The sequence below is a fragment of the Phaethon lepturus genome, unplaced genomic scaffold (genome assembly GCF_000687285.1).
Source record: "Phaethon lepturus isolate BGI_N335 unplaced genomic scaffold, ASM68728v1 scaffold9883, whole genome shotgun sequence".
Classification (NCBI taxonomy): domain Eukaryota; kingdom Metazoa; phylum Chordata; class Aves; order Phaethontiformes; family Phaethontidae; genus Phaethon; species Phaethon lepturus.
This window is the reverse complement of record NW_010529716.1, coordinates 49,120-76,814: the sequence shown is the minus strand read 5'-3', so window position 1 is coordinate 76,814 and position 27,695 is coordinate 49,120. Positions and strand designations below refer to the sequence as shown.

Sequence of the window (27,695 nt, the reverse complement as noted above, 5' to 3'; positions counted from 1 at the left end):
TTCCCTAACCCACTCTGTGCTATGTTTTGTACTGACCCACATCATAGCCCAACTGACCCCATAGCAAGGTAAATAACAGTCCCTTCCATCGCAGCAGAAGGAACCAGGCTTTGCTTTTTGAGTGGTGTCTCCCCTCCCCTTGTGTTCTTACCCATCTGACTCTGCATTTGCAAGGTGAATTCCCAGGGGCTTCTAGGAATGCTTGGCTGCACTTCATTGCACACAAGCTTGATTTTAATCCTGTCTTTAGAGATCTTTATTCATAAAAAATGTGAGAAGTGGGTAACAGAGGTTGTCATGAAACTGAGGCACAAACCTCACGAGCCAAGCGCTGTCATCTGGTACTAAAAAGCTGTGGAGAGAGGATGGCAAAGAAATATTGTCCTCTTCCTTGGCCATACCGTGGCTGTTACTATAGAATATGGCATCTGATAGGCACCCCCTCTCCAAGACTAGGTGACATCTGGCTGACATCTGCCTATGATTTCATCAACATCAGAGCCAGTGAATAGCCTGGAAATGCTTTGGGCTTTTTTCCCTGCCTGCCTATGTTCTGTCTTCATTGCTGTAAACAGAGCCATCTTACTCTGGGTGTATCTTGGGTTTGGCGAATCTGAGGGAATGTACATCATCTGATTGCTCTCTCCCCCAAAGACGAGGATGTTGACTGAGCCCCCATTTATTTAAATGTTTTATTTGTGCCTTCAGGGATAATGACCTGATGCAGCAAGGAGAAGTATCAGGACCTACTTAACTAGTGAAGTCATAGGGTCAGCCTTGTGCTTGCACTGTGTGCACCCCTCCCACCCCCTCGTGGTTTGCTTTTGCCTGTTGAGTTGAAGGCTGCTGTTGCTCATGTTCTCTCGTATGGTCCCCTCCCATTACGTTCTTTTCTCTTTCCCTGTTGTCCTTCTCCTTTCCTGTCCACAGTGTCTCTTCTCTCCTTTTACATCATACCATGCTGCAGGGATTTTAAGCTCATTTAAAAAATTTGCAGAAATAAGATACACCATCCATTCTGTACCCAGCATGAAATTTTCACTGCCTGCCCAGAACCTGCAGTGCCATTTTATATTCTAAGCTCTCTGCATTTGCCTTTCATTATACGCAATATGGCCATTCCGGTTTGGGGATTTTAGTTATAACCATCATACAAATGATAGTAATACACTGCATTGCATAAGAAGCTTATAAAAGCGGTTGAAATTTGTTACAGATCAAAGATCTTAAAAAGCAAATAATCTGATGGTGAAGGACAGATTTAGGAAAACATCAAAGACACCTTCTTGAGTAGTGGTGTTGTACTTCTGATTTTCTCAAAGAATTGCAAGCTTTTAATTTTAAACATTGTACTTTTTGGTATCTGGAAGTCAAGTGTACTCAAAATTTTATTTGTTTAACATGTTTCATTTATTTTGGGTTTGGTTTTTAGAGCCCCACATCAATTCTCATGGCATGGTTTTGATTTTTTTTTTTGGTTGCTTATTTTCAGTTTATTAATGTAGATTGAATGTGCTCGTGTTTTATATGAGTTTAATGATTGGAGCTATTAGCAAAAAATTTTGCTGGATGCCAAAAATACTAAGAGCAGCTCTCTGAAAAAACAAATCAAGTATGTTTTTTCCTTTGGCCAGCTTTCCCTTCACACTATCAAAGGAGGATAAGTTTTATACTACCGAAGTAGTGGTATCAAAGTTGTGCACTATCTTCTTGTTCTAGGTACTTGCCATTTTCTGACCCACTAAGCCTGGTTGGAAGCAGCAAGGATCTAAGCACCTTGGTAGGAATTTGGCACTTCCAGCTAGATCTTTGGGGTTTGGTACTGAACACCTTCTGGCAGTCTTAGATGTTGCCTGAAGATCGCTTAGAGCCACGTTTGGGGTTTCTGGTATGTTTTGTGTAGTTGCAGTATGCTCCCAACAGACCCATTTTCTTCGCAGAGTTTTTAAGGTGTCTTTTTCCCTTTTTGTGAAGGGAGCGGGGCTGTTGTTTGAGGAGACACATCTTTGCCTTGTGGATTGCCCAGAAAGAAGCAGAGAAAGGCTTGGCTTGCTTTGCAAAGACGGTCTTGGCCATCTTGTCTGCTGAGCTCTGCAAGGTACTGCTTGTCAGGCTTTGTGGCCTGCTGGCGCTGCCGGCCAGCCTGGCCCTTCTCCCTGCCATTCCTGCAGCCCTGCCTCCGGAGCAGTGCGGCCTCACCTCCTGCCAGCGTGCGTGATTCCTGCCGCTCAGGTACAGAGGTGATGAGGTTATATTCTCTGAACCTATTTTCTGCCCTCGGGGCTCACATGATTCCACAGTGAATCATGTGGTAATTTCCCTCCATTGCCCTTCTGCCGCTTTCTCCCCCAGGTGGGTGCCGTGAAGGGCTGCTCCCAGGATGGGGGGGAGCGGGCAGCCGCACGGCAGCCCCGGCACCTCTCGCGCTGTCGGGGTGCTGCCGGGGCCGCGCTGCAGCTGTGGGATGGCGCTGGGTGGAGTTTGGGGCTCGCAGCCCCCAGCAAGGGCAGCTGTGTGGCAGCCAGCCCAGCTGGCCGCCATTCCTGCCACTCTGCAGGTTCATTGCGCTTTGGGAGACGAGGATCGGGTCAGACCGGCAGGCAGGTGAGTCCTGTTTTCCTGGGGTTGCTCTTTTTTTTTTCTGTTTTTCCCCCATTAGTTTTCGTTAGGTGAGGCGATAGTGTGCCAGAATCCTTTTGGGGTGTACGCAGCCTTGTCTGCTCTGACTGCTCTGGTGGGGCTTGCCTTCGGTCCTGCTGTGCTGCCATCCTTCATCTCCTGGAGGGTGAGCATCCTAAGTGTCGCAGTGAACGTGTCTGAGTACGATCACGTTGCTTCCAAACCTGGTCTCTTCCAACCCAAATGACTATGATTCTGTTGACTCGGAATCTGTCACATAGAACAATGCTTTGTGAAAGTGTAGTTTTACTGTACATACAATAAAGCACACTGTATAAACATTGAAACATCTATATAGTAAAACATATACAGCAAAGCATGCTGGATGAATAGCAAAACATATGTGTGTGCATATATGTATATGAAAATATGAAAAGTTCTCAGCCTGTCTCATGAAAGTTCTTTCCTGGTGGACTTGAACTGAATATTTCAGTGTTTCCTTTCTGTCAGCTTATGAATCAGTCCAGATCCATTGCTTTTATATAACTACATTAGCACTACTAATTATTTATATAAAATGGAAAAATGAGGGAATTAGGAAGAAACGTTGAGAGTAAACAAATAGCTTTTAAGAGTCTCTATCAGAAATTGCTCAGAAAAGCAGTTTGGAAATACATATATATTTAGAGATCTTACAATTTATTGTGGAACAGGGAAAATTTCAGTATTCCAGAAGTTAAAAAGGCCACCTGTTTGTCTGCAGCTGTCCTGCAAAACAGCGTGGTGCTACTGGCAGCTAATAATATCTCCATCTTGCAGAAGTGGCATGCGCTTGGCATTTTATTCAGTGTTCTGTGCAGACATACAGTTTGGCTTACTTTTGTTTTCCCCGCGTTTATCTGTGTATCTCATCCAGGCCATGTAGTAGCACATCTGACAAATGATGGTTCCACAGTGATAAGCTGCAGGTCCGATTTGCAGTGTCAATACAGTGAGAATATTTTGTATACTATTGTGGCAGATGAAAGGAATGGAAGTGGGCCAAATTCAAGCTGTTTGCCATTGCATCTGATCAGCAGATCCTATGGAGAGAATTTGCCTGCTGTGAATATTTGATTCTCGCTAGCTTGAACTATCTTGTGTGTTGGCAGTGCTACTGTGTGAATTTGCGGTGGCTTTCCAGGGTGTCTGTCTTACACAACTGCCAATTTCTTTTTTTTGGGGGGGGGGGGGTGTTTTGGGTTGAAATATTTTCTCATAATTATAGCACATGGGGTTTTTGTCTTTTAAAAACAGCAAAAAAAAAATTATTACAAGTGAGCAGCGTATTATTTCTTCCTCCCTTCTTCCACCTTCACGGAGGTGTAATCCCTCTGCCTCCCATTCTCTCTGCATTACCTGCAGGTCGTTGTCCTGGCTAAGTGATTTTGTAGAAGCGAGTTGTGCAGGTTACACACCAGAAAAGATGAAAAGGCGATGGTGTTGAAATGCAGGTGTGAGAGCAGGAGCATCTTTACAGTCCTTTCCTTCCCATGCATCCTCTGACTCAGGGAGTCAGTGCCCCATGCTCCTGTTCATCCTTCCCTGCAGCTCCCCAGCCCTTCTTGCTGGGTTGTGGCTGGCTTTGCCTGGCGGTTTGTGATGCTTTGTGTGTTAGTTAATTTTTCTGTTCCAAAATTCAGTGTAGCAAAACGTTTACGTTAATAACTTTTGCATTTCTAATACTTACAAGTAAATGACATTGCTTATAGTGCTACTCTAATAGTAACTGTCAGGACTCTGCTTAGGCAAGCAGAAAAGAGTTGCGGTTTAACCTATCTGTGTATCTTGTGCTGGTGTCCTCTGTCTGTCACCACACTGAAGTATTTATCTTCTGCAAGCAGCCTGTTTAGAGTTTATGTCCTTTTATAGATAAAATTTTATAGGTATCTCTAGATTATAGGTTTATCTATTATAAATATATAAAATAATAAATATTTGTATGGATATGTAAATATATATAACATGTAAATATATATAAAAGATAAAATTCTATGGATAATAGGTAAAATTTGCAGAAGAAATGTAGACTGTAACCTGTAAGCTCGCTCTTCCTCTGGGTGTATAGAGGAGAAAAGCCAAAAGAAGATTTCTGACTGAATAGTGGTGTGGACTAAAACCAAGAGGAGCCAGCAGGAGACAGTTGCAGGTCCTCTGGGTGCTGTAGGAAGTGATGTGCCAACTAAGCCACGCATCCTCCGTCAACTCCAACTCTGTGACTGCAGCGAGTAATTGCTCAGAGAAAGGGAGTGTCGACTCCATTTAATGTATTGAGGAAATAGTATGTTAGTGCCTTGCAGAGGCTGCCAGAGGGACCGAATTCTGGTCATCTGTCTACCGCCCTGTTAACTGAGGCACAGCAGCTGGCCGCGCTGCGATCCTTGCCATTGCAGTGTGACCCATTTGCGTGACCTATTTAAATCTGCCAAGTTGTAAGGAGGTGGACATGCATGTTAGGTGTGTGTTTTCAGTCACTTATTTAAAGTAAGGACGTGTTATATACATTGCTGCTTGTAAACTTTTTTTTTTGTTCAACAGCAACAAAAATGTGGTATTTTAGAATAGGTGACTACAAAAATGAGTAGTTGCAGTGAACAGATATGGAACTATAATTTTTCTCAAAACATGAAAGCAAAATTTTCTGAGAACTGAAGAAACCAGGACTTGACCAATGCAAGCTGTAGTAATCCTGAGAGAAAGCTCTGCTGAGAGCTGGGTCTCAATTATAAGACTCCTTTCTCCTTTTAGTGGCCTAGGAGTGTTCTCCAGTGTCTTCATAGAAGTAACAAATATGAATTTCAAGTAAGCACATTTCCTAGAGCAAACCAGGAAAAGTTCAGTTTTGCAGTAGTATGAGATACATTTTGGCTTGGGGATAAGCAGCCTAGGGAGGTTTACCCGAGTACCTGTCACATGAATACAATTTGTTTGTTTTTTGGAGTGTTTTTTTAATCCTTTTTTAAAAATTGCCGTATTTAAGACCATTGGGAAATAAAAACTATGAGATTGTTAACAAAAGCAAAAGCTTCTTTCAGTGCTTGCTGATTGCATCTTGTTGGCATGCGTTGTGCCCATCCAAGATACCAACTTTCTGAGGAATTGTTTGGGTGATGGTGTTAGTGACTGTTGGCAAATGTTATTTTTATGATCATCAAAATAAAAGCATGTATGAAAACAGGCATAGGATTGTGGCACTGTTTTGGGGGGTTTTTTTTGAGAAGTGGGCATTTGTTCATCAACAGAAGAACCGAGTTTCCAAACTACATGGCTGCCAAACGGCTGATATTTTTGTAACTGCTTATCATAACTTGGATGTGAACTTTTGGCATAAAGATGGGTGCAATTAGTTATCCTCCTCCTTTGATTTTTTTCTAAACCTATTAAGTTACTATGGTCTGTATGTCCTGTATATTTTTGTTAGGAAATATTGTTAGGAACTTTTTTTAAAATGCTTTTGGATTTTTATTAGATTCACACATTGCTCCACCCACCCTTTGGAAGTGACCAGAACTGTCCTCCATCAAAGGCTAAACACAAGAGTTATTCATGATACAGTTGGAAAAATTATAATGCAAACTAAGCCAGACGGGGAATTTTACAAGCATCTTTTCATGTCATGAATGATGCTGTCTCTCTGGGCTGTGGGCTCTCTGCTCTCTCAACTGCTGTTCCTTTCTGCTGGCTCCCCTCCAGAGCTGTTAAGTTTCAGCCAGGGAAGAAAGGGAGATTTGGACTCCTCTAAATTTCCAAGTCCGTATTTTTTTGCGGTGTGGCTGGTGACAGCGAGCTTTGTGTGTGAGAGCATTGGCATGCAGAGAGCCGCGGCGATTAGCATGCTGATTGCTGCGCCCCAGCAGAGCAAACAGGGCTGCTCTCGCCGAGCTCTGGCTGTGCCACCCAAACAAAGGCCTGGGAGGCTTGTGAATCCTGCTCTGATGCGCAGGGTGGGCAGGAGGTGAACGCTGTCCCAGCTCCTCTGCTTCCCAGGTTTTCCAAAAATGGAGGTCTCTGTCGCACGATGTGGCTCTGTCCCTCTCTAACTCTTCACGTGGTAGGTCACCTCCAGTTGGACATTTGAGGTGAGAGGCCTCAGAGAATATCAAGCTGCACGTTATTTCTTTACTTGTCCATACATCTGTCATTACAGCTGCTGATCTAGCAGCATATATATCTAAAAACACATATATGCATATGTGTAAGTAAGTATAAAACATATATTAAATGTATATGCACACACACAAATTTTATTCCCTCAGTGCAAGCCCATGTTACATTACTTGTATTTGGTTTGATAGAGGCTTATATGAGTTTGTGCTTAATCTTAGTTACTGATTTTTATTCTTTACACTCTGGAAAGTGTAAATCCTCCATAAAAAGTGTTACAAAGTTGGTATTTCTTCTTACAGACAGTGCTTATGTAAAGTGTAGCTTCAAGCATTTTATTTGGGAAGAAGGTACCTACCTCTTCTCCCAATGGCTTCTGGCTGGTCAGAGTTAGAAAGGCAATAGACCAGTTGTGTTAACTAGGAGTAACTGGCTTGTTTTGTATTGACGTACAAAACGTTTCCTGAACAAACTGCTTGCTTAAATGGTGGTGGGCTGTCTGATGTTGGCCCTTCCTCCTCTCTTCAGAAATGCAACCTTTTCTTTCCTGTCCCATAACATGCTGAAGCTGTCTTGGCAGCCTACAGCAGTAGGTGGGCAAATCAGCAGGACTTTTTCGGTTAAAGAAGTTGCCGACATCTGGGTTTGGAAAGAGAAAAGTCAACAAATTTTGTTGCAGTTATGTACTGGGGGTGGGGAGGAAGTTTGCTTCATGTTTATCTGGTTTTCAAACAAAACGTATACTGACTTCTTAAATTATGTGACTGGAATGTCTTTGGTTCTTCATTTAGCTAATGATATGATGGCTCATGACCTGTTACTGAGTTAAGGAGAGGTTGGTTTGGTAGGATTATTTTTTTCAGTGAAGAAGTAAAAGTTTTCCTTGTTTGTTTTTTTTTTTTTTTCCCCCTCATTTCAGGATAATGTCATCTTATTCTTGAGAGGCTGCAAAGAGCTGGGGCTTAAAGAATCTCAGCTTTTTGATCCTGGTGATCTGCAGGACACATCAAACAGAGTAACCATCAAGTAAGTACAACAGCAGTTTCAGACTAGCATGTTACAACCTCGGATGCATGTGATGCAGTAATAAGTATTTAAGGATGAGCAGAGAGGGTATAGAACTGTCATTTGTATAAAGCAAATAGGAAGCTGAGGTTTGGGAAACCTTCAGCGCTGGGGAGAATACATTGTTCCCTTCAGCAGGCTTTCTGTTATTTTTCCCAGAGAGATCAACCACAGCTCTTTTAAAATACTGGTTTAGTTAAGCAATGAGGTTCTGTGGGAATTAGGGGTTTTCCTGAGTCTAAATTGATGGCATTCTTTTTTGTCTGTCCAACTAATGAACTATGTAGGCCGGGGAAAAAAATCACAGCTCTGTTATTTCAGATTAAACTGTTTTGAAGATGCATTATAGGACATTTATAGGCCTCTCAGACTCTACAGGCTGCAGACATGAGCATGGTCCATTTATTTTCTAACAAGAACTATAGGTTGAGCCATGATATTTGGGCTGAGGATGTCTGTGTGAACTGTGTGGACTGCAAGTGCCACAGTTTAGATACTTTTTCACCAAAGCCACACACCTCCTACCACAGAAATTACCACACGTGTATTAAAAAGTTCTCTTTCCTAATACCTAATTCATGTTTTTGGAGAGGTGAAGTGATTTCTTTAAAAATCTCCTTTTAATCAACAGCTTTGTAGCCATGGTATGTGCACATCCATCACTGTAAAGAGTACTAGGTGCTTAGACTTTAATGTTTGTATTTTCAGCATTTCACTCCACAAAGTGATTTAAAATACAGATGTGAAACTGGCACAGAAAGAATTACTGAGTTGCCTAAGGTCACACAGAGCAGGCTTGAATCAAAGTCCAAATAATCATAGATTGAGGTCTTAAGTAGGAACTGCTGTCCCTTTCAGGGGAGACTTTGTCATCATGGACTAGAGGAACAGAAGGAGTCAAACTGTATTTTTCTCTCATTTATATTAATGGCAACCAAGCTCCCCACACCCTAAAAGCAAGAGCACCCCACGTTTCCATAAAATTAACAAAATTTATAATTGGTGTTATTTAGAAGTCTTCCTGAAATTTTTGGGTGTCTCATGTGTAATATTAAAAAGTTATTGCTGTACAGACAAGCAAGTACTGCTGAGTTGATTGAATGGCCGTGTTTCATTTGGCCCAAAAGATCGCAAATGAAATCCTGGTCAGACATACCCATTTTAGAAAAGTATATGGAAACAATTTACTAAATTTCAGCAGCATTCTATTTTTTTTCCCTTCTGGCAGTGGAAGCTGGGCAAATTTTCATGGTGTTCAAGCACTGTCTGGGAAAATTCAAAGATTCAGAAAATTTAATTGGCCACTTCCCTTGTTGTAAGGAAAAGTCTACTTTTTTGCTCCTTTTGAAGTTTCTGGCTCTAATATGACTTCTTTTCACTTGTACATATCAGTGAGAGGGGGCTATGTAACGTATTTCTGCTAAATCTGGTAATGTTGCAATGAAAGAGGTTCTTCAGGACGTCCTGTAAAATCATGATAATGAGTTGCAAAACAGTCCTTAATCTCCATGTAAAACCCTAATCTCCATTTAAAACCAGAGAGAAAGTGTCTTTCTGATAAGAAGCTTGATCTTTTGAGATTGAGGATCGTGGATCATCTCGGAGGAGATGGGCTGAGAGGCATGGCGCTCCAAGGAGAGCTGTCCAGCACATAAGCAAGTTAAACCAGGAGTAATAAACTCCGCAGAGCTGGCTTGGCCCTCCACTGAATATGATGCTAGATCATGTGAAGTGTCTCACTGGCATGGATTTTCTTCCCCTGTCAACTCTTCAAAGAAAGCAGCTATGGAAACGAGCCAAATGTTTTCCTAGCACTGTCCAAGTTCACGCTGAGTAACTGAGTTGAGGTGTACAAGCCAAGTCTGACTGTTGTAGAGAAATATGTTCATGACTGTCTTCTGCTCGCTAGTTCCCAAAGCATGAAGGTGATTTCCCCCCCAGAAGTGGATGTTCCCCCCCCCCCCCCGCCTTTGAAGACTTTTGGGTTATTTTTTATACATGGTAAAAATCGTATTTGTTCTGTGGTAAAGGATGAATATGACATTATTGCAAATGATTAAGATAATGACATTTTTAACCACGTTTCTTCATATAGATGTTAATTGAAGTACACATTAGATCTATTTTCTTTGGAGCATTCACCTTATAAAAGTTATGAGCTAATGCTGTAAAGAATTTCTTCTTGACTTTTTAAACAAGACTCTTTTCCACTGCTATTTTATTAAGAAAAAAAATAGGACTGTTTCATTTTTCTTGTATTTAGGTATTGGTGGATAAAAATCTTGGCTGAAAAAGATGTTATCAAAAATACTTTGGTTTATTATTGCCTATATTTAGGCTTTTGTTGTTCTCATAGATTTAAATACATTTATTTCTGGTTTTATCAGGTAACCTTTAATGCTGGTGTGGACTTACTGTTATAGTAGGAGACAATTCTGTTATAAATAATGAGGAGACAATCTGTACTAAATCTGAAGTAGTCTTTTTTTATTTTTCAACACCTCAATGTGATGCACATTTCCTTCATTCTTTTTTAATGGTTTCTTTGCTGAAATTTGAAATGTTTATGTTTGCACAAACTTTGTGCTTAGTTGTTTGTAACATAAAACTTCCACCCTTTTTGATGAACATTGGTGGAAAAAATAAATTGAGAAGGATGCCAAAGTTCAGTCTGAGTGCTCGAACATACATTCAAAAACAGAATGTTTTCGACACCAGGTTCTGTTGTAACTGGCAGGATTTTTGTTGCGTCACCCATCCACTTTGTTCTTTGTGATGCTCGTTCCTGCAGAAGCACCTGCTCTATTTCCTTAATGTTCGGTGGTGGTTTCCTCAGTCTCCTATGCATGTTCAGTTGTTTCCAGAATCTATGTGGGTTGCATGATTTATCACAAAGCAGGATCTGACTATTGAATTCCTGCAGAATGTGTTTTAAGCAGTGAGGACTTTGGTCTTCTTTTGAACAAATCAGCAACTCAGTTTAAAGGAAATATTTTTGGCACTGTCCTACTTTACTGTAGGACCATTATAAACACATTTTCTTTTGTACTTCCAGAATTCTAATTTAATGATTGAAGTAATGGTGACAAAATACTCCCACGTTATGAATAAATGAATGTGTGAACTACATCTTCTTAGCTTTCATGTGTTTCCAGCCAGCAGAAGCATTCTGCAGGCTTTTGTTAGGGAAAACGTGATCTGCTGCATACACGCTCCTGGAAAGTTTGTCTGTTTTCTGATTATTTTTTCCTTTTTTTGTGTGTGTGTGTGTGCAACCAGGAACACTGACTATAGTAGGAAGCTGAAAAATGTAAGTACATGACTTGAAGTTTTTTGGGTTGGTTTTGGTGGTTTTTTTTCCTCTGGTTAATCCTCTATTTGGCCTGAGCAAGAATTATGTCAGTAAAAACTGAGTACAGATTTGTATCGCTGAAGAGTTCTTCTGAACACAAACCTAATCAGGTTCTACTGGAAATTTAGGTAGAGCTGTTATGGTGAAGCATCCTTACAATAGAAATAAAATGGAGAATGTTTGTTTCTGCTTAGATAAGGAATAAATATTGTGATCTCTGTGCTGTCCCTTGTGGTTTTCACTGGAAATGGTCTGACTCACCTATGAAGCTATGCTTTTGTGGCCTTTCATAAATACATAGGCATCAAGTAAATTTGCACAAAGAGTTTAAAATGAAGCAAAATGATCATTAGATCTGGATCCAAGTCTTTACTGTCAGATTTCCAGCTTTCTCATTGTTCTTCCAAATGAGTGTTTTCCCAGAAAGGCTAATTCCATCTAACTTTAATTTCTTATTGATTTAAACTAATGGCAATGGTAATGGATCTTGTAATTGTTAAGTGGAAAAGAAAATGGCTAAACTTTGCTGGTCTCTGAGTTAGTTATTCTCCTAAAGCCTAGCAAACTTGTCTGTCCTTAGTCAGCTGTAAACTGCTATAAATTCAATTTATATTTGGCTTAAATCCCTGTAAACTGCTAAGAAATGCCAAGACCTTTTGCTAATAAGTTTGCAAGCCAATAATCATGACTACAGGTAAAAATAAATAAAAAAACCAAGAACACATACACAAAAAAAAAAACCACCCAAATTATTTCATCCTGTCTTTCCCATCATCATTAGAGTAATATCTTCTGCATCCAGCACACAGAGTTGTAGGGGAGGAGTTCAGCTTTGGCATTTTAGCACCCTTGTGGGCACTGGCTAATTATATTTGTACAGATGTATTGTTTTAAAGGTAAAGTCCTCCACAATGTGCTTGTAGGCAATATATACTTTCCACGTGCATGATCCTGCAACCTCGGCTGGCAGCCAGTCAGAATTGCTTGCAAATGTGATGTTATTTGGGGAAGAAAAAAAAAGTGGATAAAGAAAGGAAGAAGAAAGTGATCAAATGCTAGCAGAAATAAATAAAAATACCACAACCTTCATCAGAGAACTGAATGGCAAAATGAATTGGACAGTTTCCTGGTTGCTAGGAGTACTATATTTGCAAGTGTTTTCACTTAACTTGAGAACACGTACTGCAAGAATTTTTTACATAAATTTGTTGAGTAGTGCTGGTTGAAGGAAAACAGTTCAGATAGAGGTTTTTTTCAAGATAAAAACAATCAGTGTTGGCAAAACCACCTCCTTTCCCTCTGCACAGTAGTGTTAATTTGGATGTAATTTTAAAAATGAGGGGAAAATTTTTGAATGTTATTAAAAATGTTATTTGATTATTTCATGCCATGTATATTATTTACATTATGTCCCACAGTTGTGTTTCTGTCTTTAAACAGCGGATCTGTATGACACATACTATACTCTTTTCTGGCAGGGCCTCAGCTGGAGTTCTGTGTGTGATTTTGCACATCACACACAAATGAAAGATGGGAATGTTAGAGAAAGTTGATGAGAAAAGGCTAATCAGAATTCCAGCATATGTGACTGAGGAGGAAGCACTGAAGGAATATGGGCGCATCCTTTAGGGAAGAAGAGTCTGACAGAGATGTCTGCCCTCAACAGACAGATTGACAGATGTCAATCCCCTTGGGATTTCTCCTAGTCCTATTTTCTCCTCTATATAATATGAATTATATGGCCCTGTCCCATCAAAACATAAAATACTGTATTTGAGTTTATTTAACTTTTTTGAGACCGTTTATGGCAACTATTATTTATTATTGGTTGCACATCTTTTCCACATCAAAATATTTCCTGTTGTTCTGCAGTTAAATACTTCGCAATGTCACAGAATAGGCAGAAATAATGAGCACTAAATGAGAAAAAGCCCTAAGTTCTGAGGTGATGGTTTGGCATTTTTAACCAGTGCAAAACACTGAACTGAACTGCCTTTGATGATCAGTTTCCAGTCCAAATTACTGCTGCACAGGTACCATTAAAGACATTACTTTAAGTGGAGACATATGTGGGTGCAGAGAAGGACTGTTTGCTTTCTGTGCATGATATAAATATCAGTGGGTTTGGAGGTATTCATTTGACCATCCTGAGCATCTTAATTTCTCCTTTCCTAAAACAGTGCAGCCCTAACAGTGTCAGATCAGACTCCTTTGCTACCTAAAGAAGTGAAAGGGTATATAAACATTTGCAAGAGCAATTTTTTACTTTTTATCTGTACTAGTTTTGAAGTGACTTTTGAGTTACGGAGAGACATCAAGCCAGAACTTGAATGAAACCACTAACTCTTTCCACTTTAGTCTGATAGAAACAGCTAGAAGCTCATGGCTTTTGATTAATCTTGGGCTAAGCATTTCTTAAGCTAGCAGAAGCCTGGAAGTAAATGTTCACGTGTCATCTGGTTAATTATATTAAGATGATTAGAAATGGAACTACCTTTCCTGTCCTTGAGATAGGCAGGCACACATTCCGGATGTTTTATTTATGCCATTAGTCTTAACAGTTTGAATTCATGACCACTAGTATTAGTACTCTTTAGGGATTTTTTTTTTTTTCCTATTGGATTTACAAACATGCATTTTTATAAGTATCTTCTAGACAGTTTCAAATATCTTGCCTAGTTCGTCTATTCAGGTTTATTTCTTACTGTTTATTTTGCAGGCAGACATGACAGTTTCATTTTTTGTAAAAATACTAGGAAGATAATGTGTTTAAGTTACGTATTCTGTAGGACTGTTTAAATTTTCATAGTTGCCTGATGTATTTATGTTTAACCACTGACAGACGCTTCCCTTTCAATTCTGATTTATAACAAAATCTTCTGCTGCTGTGCAGTTTAGAATAAATGAGAGATGCTGAAGGGAAGTAAATTTAGCTAAGTGACTGTGTAGATATCTTCAATTAATTCTTATTAACTTCTGCAGGTATTAGTCACCATTTATTGGCTAGGGAAAGCGGCAAACAGCTGCACATCATATAGTGGATCAACCCTGAACCTGAAGGAGTTTGAAGGTTTGCTGGCACAAATGAGAAAGGTATCTTTTTGTTACATTTGGGGAATGGAAATTTAATTTCAATTATTACTCCTATAAATAACCTGACTCTACCAAGCCATGAACACAGCTTTCCTTGGCAGCCAGCTTTGTGGCCATATCAATGATGCAGCACGTGATGTCAAACAGGACTTTAGAATTGTCACATGGCTCTGTCATCTTCACTTCGATAGGTTTTGGTTTGAATTATTTTCATTTATGACACAGAGTTTCAGCTAGAAGAGCTGAGACTCGAAAGTAATGTGGCAGGACTCACAGGAACAGAGATTTTTCTTCTTTAAAACATTAAGTCTTATGGGCAGCTCTTTTGTTTTTAAGTTGCACCATAAAGCATCAAACCAAAGTATATAAATAAAGCTGTAGGGTAAAAGGAGGAGATTATGTTTTATCAAGGGCATAGTTATGATGCATCTGTGTTTTGCCAAGCTCTAAATTCTGGCTGAAATCATATTGTGTGGTTTATGATGAGATGAGCTCTGTTGGAAAGGAAAAGTTGTGATTGCTGTATGGTGGTTTGGGGACTTTTGGTTGAGCGCTCCAGCATGCCCAGAACCCCAATGTGAGACACTTAGCCTCAGTAGTGGTTAGCGTTGATATCCAAGCATGCATTTATTGGGGATGGAAGGGGCAAGGAGCAGGCATGTAAGAAGATGGCAGCATCTGGTGCTAGCATTGCATGTGTTGGACATACTGTTCATGAAAGACCATGCAGATATGTTCTCCAGCCCACAGAGAGCTTCGTGTCTGCTACTGCCTCCCCATCTCATGTAACGGCCAAGTAACCACAGGCAGTAGGGTTTGGGGATCATGGGAGACTCTTTGCTCTTTACTGTCCTTGAGTTCTGTGCTACTGCATCTGCCCCAGCTGCAGCTCTTCATTCTGGGTTCTCAGAGGGCCAGCACCAGATTGCCACTGGAGAGGAAGAAACACTTGGCTGACTGATGGCAGTTCCTACACCCTAGTGTGACCGGAGAGCCTTAACTAGATGGGTAAAATCCCTGTTTGTAAGCCCAGTTCCTGTGAACAAGCAGGTAGAAATGGAGAGGAAGAGAGAACACCCTGCTTCTCTGTAGAGGTTTATTTTGGTCTTCGTTTGAAGTGACCTATGCTAATTTCTCGGGACTTTGCCACTCTTTACTGATATGACTGAGACAAAGCAATAAAGAAATGAAGTTAATACTTGAGTTGTTTCCAAACAGAAGATGCAGGAAAGGAGCAGTCCCCACTCCAAGGAGTCTGAAAGGTGAAACAGAGACAGATAAGGAAGCTAATGCAGAAAAATTGCCAAAGTGTGGGTTGTTATAATGTTAGTGCCGCTTGGTATCATGGTTTATTTTGTAATGCTTAATCTTGAAGCATAAGGCTCCTCTTTTTTCCAGGTGATGTTTACCTATCAAACTAAACATTAGAGCATTTTGGAGGTCCCATCTTGAGCCCTTTTGTGGGATGAAGTAGGCTGGGGCCGAAAGGCAGTATTCTGTGGGGAGCTGATGATTGTGGAGTGCCTGGCTGGGCAGTGCAGAGTGCTGCAAGTCAAGGGCAAAAGCAAGAGGCTGGGACTTGATTTATTGCAGATGTTGGAGCTGGGAGAAAAGTAGAGATCTCATAAAAGCTGAAAGCTATGTATTCCTTTAATGTAAGAACAGAGCACTTTGCTGTCCTGAAAAGTCTTGTTTAGGTGGTACTATTACGAGGGCCGCTGGTAACTTATTTCAAGGTCACCTCCCTACTCCTGTACCCCTGCAGTATTTCCCATTGGCAGTTGTGGGCTTTTCTGTTACTGAATTTGAAGAGGATTTGGTTGTAAAATAGAACATGTTAATCATGCTGTGCAACACTCTGATGTTCTTTATAGCTGAGCTTGAGTGATGAAAAGACACTTTATCACATTCTCTACTGGTATTTTTTTTCCACAGAATTTAATAATTAAATTGACCACAAATTCAGTCTGCTTTAGTTTTTCTGTTATAAATCCTCTCTGTCCTCCTTTTTTTTAATAAGCAAATCAAAAGACATCTTGGATGTAAGTTGTCTCGGACTCATCTTTTTCCTACTTCCCATACTGAAAGGGCTATTCATTTCTAATTTTATTCATGCTACTCTGTTTTTAATTTCATTAACTGTTTGGATACACATTCTTCTTTACTTTAAATGGGAAATTCTTAATGACAAAATGTCCATGGCTTTTTGATTATATTTAGTGGGTGGAACTTCCTGGAGAAACACATCTTACATTTGGCAATCGCACTTTTACTACCACTCAGTGACATACTGTGTTTTTAATTACATAATATGAAAGACTAATGTGCTGTTGTGTGTCGTGTTACGGTGTTATCAGTCCCACAGATAACCACTTTCTTTTTCCCATTGATAACATTTGGGAGGTGACGTTTGCTCAGAGCAGGACAAATACCCGTCTGTGAGACAGCGTTGGGCTGGGAGAGTAGCTTTGCCAAGGGGAAGGCTGTAAAGAACATGTTTACAGAAGTCTAGGATCCCATCCTGGTGCCTGCCTCCTAATTCCTGGTGAGCAGCATGCAAAATTAACATCAACAGGCCTTTGAAAATAGGGTCTGCAGAACTCATTAGTTCACATTTGGACTGTTTTCAAACTCTGAGATAGTGAATGCAGGATGGGGCTTTTTGCCTGAGTTTAAGTCCCTGTAGCTAGCTGCTGAGAAGTTCTGTGTCATTCAAATACAGTAATTTAGGAAAATGGAACTGTGCCTGAGGATTGAGAATAGCTGATTGGTATGAAGGGATGAGGGGATTTAGGGAATTTGGATTTTTAGAAAGATTTTTTGGATCGTGTCACAAACGGGACTTTGGTAGGATTTTTAGATTTGTTCTTGGATGTGTGTAACCCATGAAGATTTCAGGGAGACAGATCTTTGTTGTCTTGTGTTTCTAGCAGTATTTTAGTTCACTAAGCAGGACAGGGGAAGGAAATTACATAGGATCCAATTACTACTTTGTTAGATGAATTTTATTTGTTTGTAGAAAATACTTTCACTTCAATTTGCAGTGAGGTTACTTATTGACATTGCCACAGTTTAGCTTGGCCTTAGGGGACCTTTGCCGCTGCCCTTAATGTGGTATTTTGGCAGCATAATAGTGAGTGGCACTAATTAAGCCTTCTTCCTGAAAAGTCTGCAGGATGTTGGGTCTGATCTCCCCATCTCGCTTTAAGCCTTCCTCTTTTCCAGCGCGGCAGCTTTGCTGTGCTCTTGCAGGGCTCTCCTCCCTCCATCACTTCCACAGCAAACCCACTTTCTTGTGGAGGTGGCCCACCATAGCGTACTGTGATGTTCTTGATTGATCTTCTCATTGACGATAGCAGTAACGGGTAAAACCTTAGCAGCCAAGGATAGTGAGAGCTGTGCTCAACGTAGCCATTGTGCTCCAGCTAGTGGTAAGCAGGGGGTGCTTCTTAATTAGGAATTAATATTCAAACGCTTCTGGGGGGAGAAAAAAGGAAAAAGAAAAAAAATCACATTCCAACCACTTTGGGTCACAAAATGTCAATCTGATAATGGCACCCACATCTCTGACTTTACTTACTTTTGGGGGAGAAAAAAACAGATTTATCTTTGCATAAAAGTAGTTATTTTTGTTTCTTCTCAGCCTGTGTGATTGTAATTAATGTTAAGACGCTCTCTAAAACAAGGGATTTATTATAATGCAAGGGTGAGGATGGCTTCTATTGACCTTTTCCTCTGCTGGAGTTTCAGTGTTTTAGTATGTGCTGCTTGCACTGGAAAGAATTTATAATCACAGGGCTGTCAAAGACAACCATTGTTCTCCCTGCTCTGAACATGTGGGTCAGCTACAAGTGCTTTCATATCCCCCAGAGCCAGGAGCTGGCAAAGAGTAAAGAGCACAACTGAATTCTTCTGAGGCATCAGGAAAAGCATTTTGCATATTTTTCATTGCTGATTGCTTCAGAAAGACATCCCTCTTTCATAACAGGAATTTCTCTTCAAGGTAGAGGGAGGCTGGGGCACACTGCTTCATTATTTTGCCGAGCTGAAGCAGCAACAACAAATGCTGTCTGCTGGTGTCCCGGCCAGATACAATAGATGGGCAAGGGGAGGGGGGGAAACTTTTGGAATGCAACAGACTTAAACCTGATGCAGGCACAATGTTAAAATTGTAGTGCCTTTGTGCTATGGACTATGGACGACAAGTCAAGTTTCAGGTTACTTTCACTTTTGATCAGTTTATTAACTTGCCTCTTGCAACTTTTTCTCAGCTCATCATACTAATCTAATGAGGAGGGTTTCCTCTTAATTGGCATAAAATCAGGGTTTATCGCAAGCTTGCACTTTTGTTGTGAAAGGGAGAAGGGGTAGAAAACAAGGAAACCCTTTTTTGGGGAGGAGGTTTTTAGTATTTGGGAAGATGCTTTGTTGTCTGAGTGTAATGGATCTCATGGATATGTGAGTGGCTTCTTTATGAAGAGGTACCTGCTGTACTTCCATGTAGGAAACGGAGGATATTGAGAGCCCGAAGCGCAGCATTCGTGACAGCGGCTATATAGACTGCTGGGACTCTGAACGCAGCGATTCCCTCTCCCCGCCTCGCCACGGCAGAGATGATTCCTTTGACAGTCTGGACTCCTTTGGCTCCCGCTCACAGCAGACACCGTCTCCAGATGTAGTGCTCAGAGGGAGCAGTGATGGTAAGTACCAGTCACAGTGCAGCACATGCATAACGTTGTGACATATAAGTAACATTTATGGAGCAAATGTGACATTTGGAAGCTGGACGCAGCCTCTGAATTGTGCTAATCTGGTGGGAGAACTTCTCTGTGAATGCAGATTTGTGCTCCCTGAGGTTTAAATGACTTTGCCAACAACTTGAAGTCTGTCTCAGTTAGGGTAGCGGAGTGTTGGAAAATGAGTTACAGCGTTCCAGTGTAATTTTATGATGGGGAGAGTGCTTTTCTGGGTTACAGTGTAAGAAGATGTTATGCAGACTCATTACAAACTAGGCTGGAGCAAGAAATAAAAGTGCAGGAACAAGGGAAATACTGAAGTGAATAAAACGCTGCCTAAGTAACCCTGGGCAGATAAATGACATAGAAATATCTTGGAAATGTCTGATACTTGACAGAGTTTTGAAGTCTGATGTATAACATTTTAGCAAATGTCATATTTGTTCTTATGATATTTAGAAAATGGGGTAAATAGCTCCTGGTGTAAGAGCTGTGGCCACCTTTGTACACCTTTGAGTGAGGACATGCAGCTCTAGGCTTACAGAAGGGATGCTGCTTCTCTGCCTTTCTTGTCTGATTCCCAGAGGCTTGTAAACACAGCGTGCTGGATGAGGAAGGATTTGCTAGGGGTAGGTGTGGAGCATGCACTTAAGTTACCTATTGTGTGCAGGGTTTGGGTTCAGAACAAAAGGATGCTCGACTGAGGCTCCTTCTGCATGGTTACATTCCTGATGAATGGATGAATCAGTCAAACTTCATCATCAGATGAAATTATGTTCCACACATGAATCACTTCTCCTTAGTAATGTTATTTATTTAATAAAAAAAGGAAGGGCAGAAGACTTTTTGGTAGGAACCAGATGTTCATACTGCTTTTGGCAGTGTGAGAGAAACTGGTGCTAATCATAACTGGACACATGAGAGATTTCATGAGGTGATAGGGAACTCCTTAAAACTAAAAAGCTGGCAGGGAGAGCTGGTATCAGAGCTGAATTACGAAAGAGAGCTCTGGGGAAAGCAGGGCTAAGATCTGCTCTGCTGTTTTGAGTGGCCTCTGTGGTATTGGGGCTGTTGCTGGTTGACCATCCAGAACCAGCTACTAGGGTTGATTCCCTGAAACAGCCTCGTGCCCCCTCAGACACCAAACAGAGCACAGTTTTCACATTACAAAACACTTTTCTGCCTTTCCAAATGACACAAAAGTGTGGTGGTGGCGGCACACCTCACATGTCCTAATCAAGTGTTGCTCCGTCCTGGGTGCTGAAGGAGGGACCGGTGTCCCTACCGAATTGGAGCTGGTGGGCAGCCAGGTACACATGTCCTGTAGCTGCTTCCTATCAACTTATCCTGAATAATCAGAATTTAGTGGGGTGATTGCTTGCTTGCTTACCTGCCACAGCTAAGACATACTGTCTTGTCACATTCTTGAGTCCCTAACAAAGACAAAATAAGATGCAAGCATACAAATTTTGTTCTTAAAAATTAGTCTTTAATCCTATCCAGACCCAAGGTGCCTGCAGATGCTGTGTGCATATGTATGACTTGTCCAGCCGGACCTTTCTAATATGTCCCACTTTCCCAGCGTGCTGGTGCCATAACTTCACAGCTCTCTTCTCCAAGAGTTGCAGGTGAGGTGTAGCTTGGCTGACCTCTCTTTTTGTCTGACATCTTCCAGTGGCCCCAGCAGGCCAGTGTTTCACTCAGCTGCACATAGTTTTAGAAATACTGGATCTGCAAAGCTTTATGGAAAAAAGGGTTCTGCTTGCACTGCTTCTTTCTCCATTCACATAGGAGCTTTATAAGCCAAATAATATAATAGCGAAATGAAACTATGATTCTTTCCACTACTAGAAAAAAAATGAATGGAGATCATTTAAGTGATTCTAAGGTGATGATCAGTTTGGGAAGCATTTAGTAATACCACCTTCAAGGATGCCATCTGTGATCAGCCTTACTGTTCAGGAACTGCTCTGGTGTCCTATGCGGACCCTGTCCCTTGGCAAAATGCAAACAAAACCAGTAATAGAGCAGAACAGTTTGTTTAAAACACAGTAGAACTGCAGACTGACCTTCCCATAGACTCACTAAAATACTTGGGAACAAATAAAATCCTCTGCTTGACCCACAGTTGTGCATGGATACTTGTACAAAGGATCTGTGTGTATCCTTGGTGTATAACTGCTTGTTATGAGTTGTGGAAACTGGCTGCTGCTGCTTCTACTTGGAAATGTAGAACAACACAGTTAAGGTTATAAATGTAGAGCACAGCTGCATGTTCCATTCAGTGCTTTGGCTTCATGTGCTTTTTTTGCAAATTTTGAGCTGAAAATAATTTCACAAGTAAAATATGAATAATTAAAAGAGCTGTTTGTCTTTGAAGTACTCACCTTGGGGATGCTGGTAGGCACATCAGTAATGAGGGAGAAGGAATCTGGTCTAGTTCCTCTGCTACTGTGATTATCTATTCCAGCATTTCTGTCTGCTGGTTCAAGACTGGTTTTCATGTGATACAAAAATAAACACCAGAACAAAGTCCAGAGCAAACAGAATAGCAAATAACAGTAAGGGATCTTTTCATTTTCTTTTAGCTCCTCTGTGACCCTGCTCAGTCTAGTGATATTACAGCTCTTCAAACCTCAGCTGTCCTCAGGCACCCATGATTCTGCGATTGTCTCCACTTTTTATTTAGACATAGACTCAGGTTACCCGTCACAGTGCTAGTTATCCAAATTGTTTGAGCAAGAGGTTACTGGCAAAAAGTGCATTATGATTTTTGTCTAACTAGCTCATTTCCATTGTGTCTTGTCTTTTCTTACTGTTCCCTTTCACTCTTCATCTCTCTTCAAGCAAACATTGAATAACTCAATTTGCTGCAAAAGCTCTTTGCAAATAACATTCCTAGCATATTTAGACGTCTTTTCTATCCCCCACTTTGAATATAGCTTTATACACAAGCTACTTGTGATTTTTATGACTTCATTGTTTTCAGTTGTTCATTAGGTAGCTCGGTGAATTAGCTCATACACTAGCATGGTGAATTAGCAAGAGGACACAACCTGGTGGCTTCCCCTCATCCCAAAGAGGAGAACAGCTATTGCACATGCAAATGTTGCAAAGGGACCAAGGGCCGGAGAGATCCAGCACTCCAAAGCTGAGAGAGAGTTTCAATGCCAGTGGGAGAAGTGGCTGTATATGCTCCATTTCACCCTTCAAACCAGGGCCTGTGGTGATGTTACACTGCTGGGAGAACTATTTATATAGGTTCTTTGCAAATTACTTAAACAGGCTCATGATAGTGCAGGGAATCTAGTGAATGTCTATGAAGTGGCTTCCAAAATGACAATGAGAGCAGTTCCACTGCAAATGCTCTTTAAGGTATTTGTCCTACCATTTGGGAGTTTTGTTTTCAAGTTGCAAAAAGTCCTGCCTAAGTTTCTGTGAATGTTTGTTTTTAAATGGGTTGTAAATATCAGGAAGCTTAGTTCATTTGAACAAAATATAGTAGTCACTCACCTCTGTTGATCTCTCATCTTAGTCTCTGTAACTCTTCATTTTTTCTCTCACCTTATTTCTTTTCTTTCCCAATAAGTACTCTTCAGTCTTTGCTGTACTGATCTAACCTCTAAATCCTGAGATCCCTTCCCTCTCTCCTTGCCCTTTTCCATCTAAGGATTGAGTCTCTCACTCTGTTTTGCAGTGTGCTAGACTGACCAGGCAACCGTTGAGTCTGGAGAGAGACCATCTGAGTCTTCTGGTTTATAGGAGCTGATGCTTATTAGATATTGATCAAAGCTGAAGCTGTATGAATTCAAAGTGCTGTTAATACATGTCTGTAGAAACATCCACAGATACCTGCCATTTTGTAAATACACAGCATGCAGCCCTTTTTTGCTTGAGCTTGTGCTATGCACATGTAAGTTTAGGTTCAAGAGCGTGGATCAGGTCAAACATACCCGTATGTACAACTAGGAGTCATTTGGGCATAAGTCAGGTAAGCTTCCGTAGTTGTCCTGTGTGATTGACAAGTCTGGCTTAATCTGACCCTGAGTTTTCTGATGTGACCTATGGCTGAAGATGAGGTTTTCAGGGGTAGAAAATAAGGGTTGATGGAAAAAAACGTTTACTGTCTGTGTAGATATTATGGGCTACTATCTTCAGTGACTGATTTTAAAATATAAATACAGGTAAAAATGGCTTAATTTTTTGGTGCTTACATGCTGAATGTCTTTTTTGGTGGTATCTTCTCTGAGTTAAACTAAAAAAAAAAAAAAATAGAAGTGAAAAGAGGGACTTTTTTCTCCTTCCTCACTAGGGAGAGGAAGTGACTCAGAAACTGACCTGCCACATAGAAAGATGCCAGATGTGAAAAAAGATGATATGTTGGCAAGGAGGACCTCACATGGTGAACCTAAATCAGCTGTGCCTTTTAACCAGTACCTCCCGAACAAGAGTAATCAGACTTTCTATGTACCCGCTCCACTTCGGAAAAAGAAAGCTGAACGAGAAGAGTACCGAAAGAGCTGGAGCACAGCGACTTCACCGCTAGGAGACAGACCTTTCAGGTAAGACTGGCTTGTCCAACTTCTCCCTTCCTCAGTGGTGAAGCGTTAACACGTGCCTGATTTTCATTCTTTTCATGAGATGCATGAATGGCCTTCTGCTGTAATAAATGTCTTGCAGAGATAGTACTGATAAATTGTTTGTAGCGACTGGTGAAGGTGGTAGAAGAGCAATGAGTAGAAAATAATTTTCTTGATGTCATCATTGTTTACCTTACAATACAACATATAGCTTGTGTTTGACAAGATGTTTGTTAAGATAAATACCATGGATGTTACTCAAACCCAAGGCTGGACAAAAATGTTCTGGATTACCTGTCTTGGTTCTCAAGACAGTTACTCATTGACAAATGATACTTCTAAGTAATGTTTGAGGTATTAAATCAAAATAGGTAATATTTTTGCTGTGGTTTTTATAACAAATTTATTCGTATGTTGTGTTCTATACACCAGTACAGTTTATGTAGCTGTGACTATGCTTTTCTGCATGCTGGTTTTGTCAACTGATATTTCACTTTTGATTTGGCCTAAGAAGCAACTGCCATTCAAGGGCATAGTTATCCCAGATCATTCATCAGAATATCCTTTGGCATCTTGATATCAACAAAATGTGCTTATAATAAGTAAGTGTATGTGTTTCAGGCACAGCATATGTTAAACTACCTTGTATAATTCAATAGCAAAAGCCACCCTGAAACCATAGAAGAAGAACAGAGTGAAACATCAGGACAGTGTGAAAAGGAGAAAGCGGGCTCCATGGCTCCTGAGGCAAGCCCCATAAAAAATCAAGTAGGTTTGAATCAAAATGAAGGAAACTCCATAGACCAGTCTCCCTCATGTAGTGCAAAAGAAACGTCAGCACCCAAGAGGAAAGATGCAGAAGAGATCAGAAAGTTAAGAAGACTCGAACAAGCTGGCATTAAGGTCATGTCAGCAGCCCAGCGCTATGGCAGGTTAGCCCAATGGTGTGGGAAATTGTGCACGCTTCACATTTTTAGGATTGGCTGAAGTGTGCGTTTCCTCAATCCTCTGTGATTTCACTTCTAACAAAAATCCAGTCTGCTAAGCACTCACAATTGCTAGTGAAGATCTTGGTCTGAAAAGGCTTGTGATGTGGCAGCTGTGGATTGCAGAGTTGTATGATGCTAACTGCATTTGTGTTGAAAAATTTTATCATCTTACAGCATAATGTAAACAAACTCCAAGAATACCGCACAGATTACTTGTTGCCTTCTACCTAATGCTTTCTTGCATTTAATAAAAAATAGGTATAAATGTGTATTAAAAATGCCTTTTTTAGGCAGAAGTTTCAGAAATTTACTTTACTTGTTGACGACAGGATGTTTTCATTTACTGAACCATGCCGTTTATGGGGTTAATATTTTTAGCTGTGTTAATAAATGATGCATTTATTGGCAGGAACAGTAAAAGTGCAGTTCTTGTTAACACATGTACCAGTTAAAGCATGGAGGCATAGTTCAGCAATCATAATTTGACTGACTTTGGCATGGAGTATCGGTAGTTATTCACTTATTACCTGCGTTATTTATTTTTGGATGTTGTTCAATTTGGTTATTTCCTGTTCTTTAACTCGAGAGCTGAATGATGACTAGGCTCACTGCCCATGCCTTTCCATCATCTGATATTGGATCCTCATGAAAAATCTCTTTCTCATGGGAATGACCCACAAAGCAGAGTTTTAACCCACATGTCATAAGACTAGGCTCTTAAAAATGATCAAAATGGTTTGGCTATAGGGTAAGTGTCCAAATGTCCTCCCGTCTCAAACATTTTATTTTGGATTGTGGGGTGAAACCTTGACAGTGAGTAGTTTAGCAGATGCTGGTCTACAGTCTGGCCTTTGAAGTGTAGTAGTAAAAAGCACAGCTCTGATGTGATACAGCTTGTTTATAGGTACAGTGAAGCTTGTCTGCAGCCATATACAGATGTGCCATATGCAGTTAAAACAGTCACAGTATGTAAGCTGTCAGATGTCCTCTTCTCAGGTTTGCTTCACTGTTGTCAAGCTGTAATGAACCAGCGTTTGTGTGTGGTTGTGGGATACTACTTTAACAAAGCCACATACTAACGAAGAGAAACTATCAGTCATAAATTAGTCCTTCAGGCTGAGTTAGCGTGCTAGTTGATCAGGAATCCGTAAACCAGTAGGATACTAGTATAATCCTGTTCCGAGTCCAAGGCTGTAGCATTAATGTCAGTAATGTAGTAATATGTAGTAAAACGTAGTAATAGCTTGTGTTTACCAGTGCTGTGTACAACAAATAGCACTGTTTCCATTTGCATTTGGAGGATGCTCACCATATTATTCGAGAGTCCCTTTTCCAACCCTTGTGCTTGATCTCCATGAAAGAAGCACATACAAATCAAATGTGTGTTTTTTTGGCCTCTTTCCTTGGATGATCTGTTGTCCTGACTGGGCTGAAGAAGGGAACAGAAATAACAAGCTGTTTTCCCTTCCACTTCCAAAAAAGTGGAAGAATTGTGGGTGAGGATAAGGGAAGAGTTCAGTAGTGACACTTTAGGATACAGGGGAGCATTTGATCATCTTTCTTAATGCCTCCTCCTTATTCCCTGTTCTTTGAACCTCTCAGCTTTCTCTTCTTGGCATCAAATTTAAATTTCTGTGCACTAACAGCACTGAGCAATTCTCAATCCCTCTTGTTTCTGTATTCTGATCTTTTTTTTTTCTTTCACCCCTCTTACTCCTTCAACTTTCTATGATACCAGCCTCTCTTTTTTTTCACCTGAGGTTGTCAGTCATATTCTACTTGCTGTGAGTTGTTTATAGGCTGTTTCCTCTCAACATTTTGACCTCTGGACTGTGGTCACAGTGTCTCTTTTGAGTTCTACAAGGCATCTAATGGTCCCTAAAGCTGAAACTCAGTTGGGGACCTTTCTGGGTCCAGCACAGAAAGGATTTGAACTTATATGCAAATGCTTTTTTTGCTTGGAATCTAAGTACTTATCTCCATTGCTCTAACATGTTCTAGGAAAGGACTTAATTGAACTAGATGCTATAGAAATGCATGCCAAAAAGCATTCCTCCTTCCCAAAGGAGTATATTGTCTCTTCATAGCACGTTGTTTTATTGATATGTGATCCTCCTTGCTTGCTTGTTGTCTGCATCTGTCTCTTATTTACGCTATTGTATCTGAAAGATAAGGATCAGATTCACAGAGACTCGCTAAAAAGAAGGAGAATTAAGTCTGTTCTAATAATCGATGGAGAGGGGAAGGGTAAGAGAGAAATGTGATCAAATGAAGAATTCTTGGCATGTTCATTGCAAAACGGACATGGACTCTTATCTTGATAGTGCATAAGTATGCAAAATCCTTTTGTTGAAATGCAATAGAAGGACCCACAAACCTGTACGAGACCCTGCTTCAGTGAGTGCAAACACCCACGGTCTGACACTTGGAAGTATTTGCAAATCTGCGGAGAACTCTGGTCCATTGCAAGCTTCAAATCTACAGTCTTTACTATCTCTATGGTGAAGTGACCTTAAAAGGTACTTCTGAGACCTCACAAACTGATTCAGGAGACCCCAAAATGTCACCACTAATCTCTGATTCCATTAAAAACAAAATGTAAATGAATGGAAAATGTTCTTAACCTAGAAACTGATTGCTGAAGTCTCATTACATACATACTAAAAGCTGTAAGTTCTTCAGTTATTCATTACAATGACTCATAGTTATTCTTTTGAATATTATAACTCCATATTTTTTATTGCCAAAAACACCCTTCTCAGAAATGCTACATTTGATGCTCTCAAGCTTCAATAGCATTGGCAGACCTGAGACTGAAAAATCCAGTAGTTTTTACTGAACAATCACTTCATTATACGTATCTCTTTAAAAGCATAAAACAATAACCCCAATGTAACCAGCTGAATAAATACTCATCTTACTGATTTTCATTTAAGAAGTAAATATAAAGAAGATTTAATGGAGTATTATATGCTTTTATACATGCCCTTTATGTCCAGGGTTCTGAAAATAATTTCCAGATTATTAGATTTCACAAAAGGGTAATGGTACCAGTAGTAAAGTCTGATTAAAAAAAAATTAAGTTAATCATACATATACTGGCTTATTTGGGAGAACA

At 40.4% G+C, this 27,695-nt stretch overlaps 1 protein-coding gene across 1 annotated transcript in view; it reads left to right on the top strand.

Moving 5' to 3' along the window:
• LIMCH1 (LIM and calponin homology domains 1) overlaps positions 1-27,695 on the top strand; it is a gene marked incomplete at its 3' end in the record, with an annotated part of 93,226 nt that overhangs the window by 19,055 nt on the left and 46,476 nt on the right. The window contains exons 2-6 of the mRNA XM_010284029.1: positions 7,682-7,788; positions 11,107-11,137; positions 14,162-14,272; positions 18,777-18,972; positions 23,321-23,570. Of these exons, the coding sequence (XP_010282331.1) occupies positions 14,264-14,272; positions 18,777-18,972; positions 23,321-23,570 (455 nt within the window). The remainder of the gene's footprint in view (positions 1-7,681; positions 7,789-11,106; positions 11,138-14,161; positions 14,273-18,776; positions 18,973-23,320; positions 23,571-27,695) is intronic.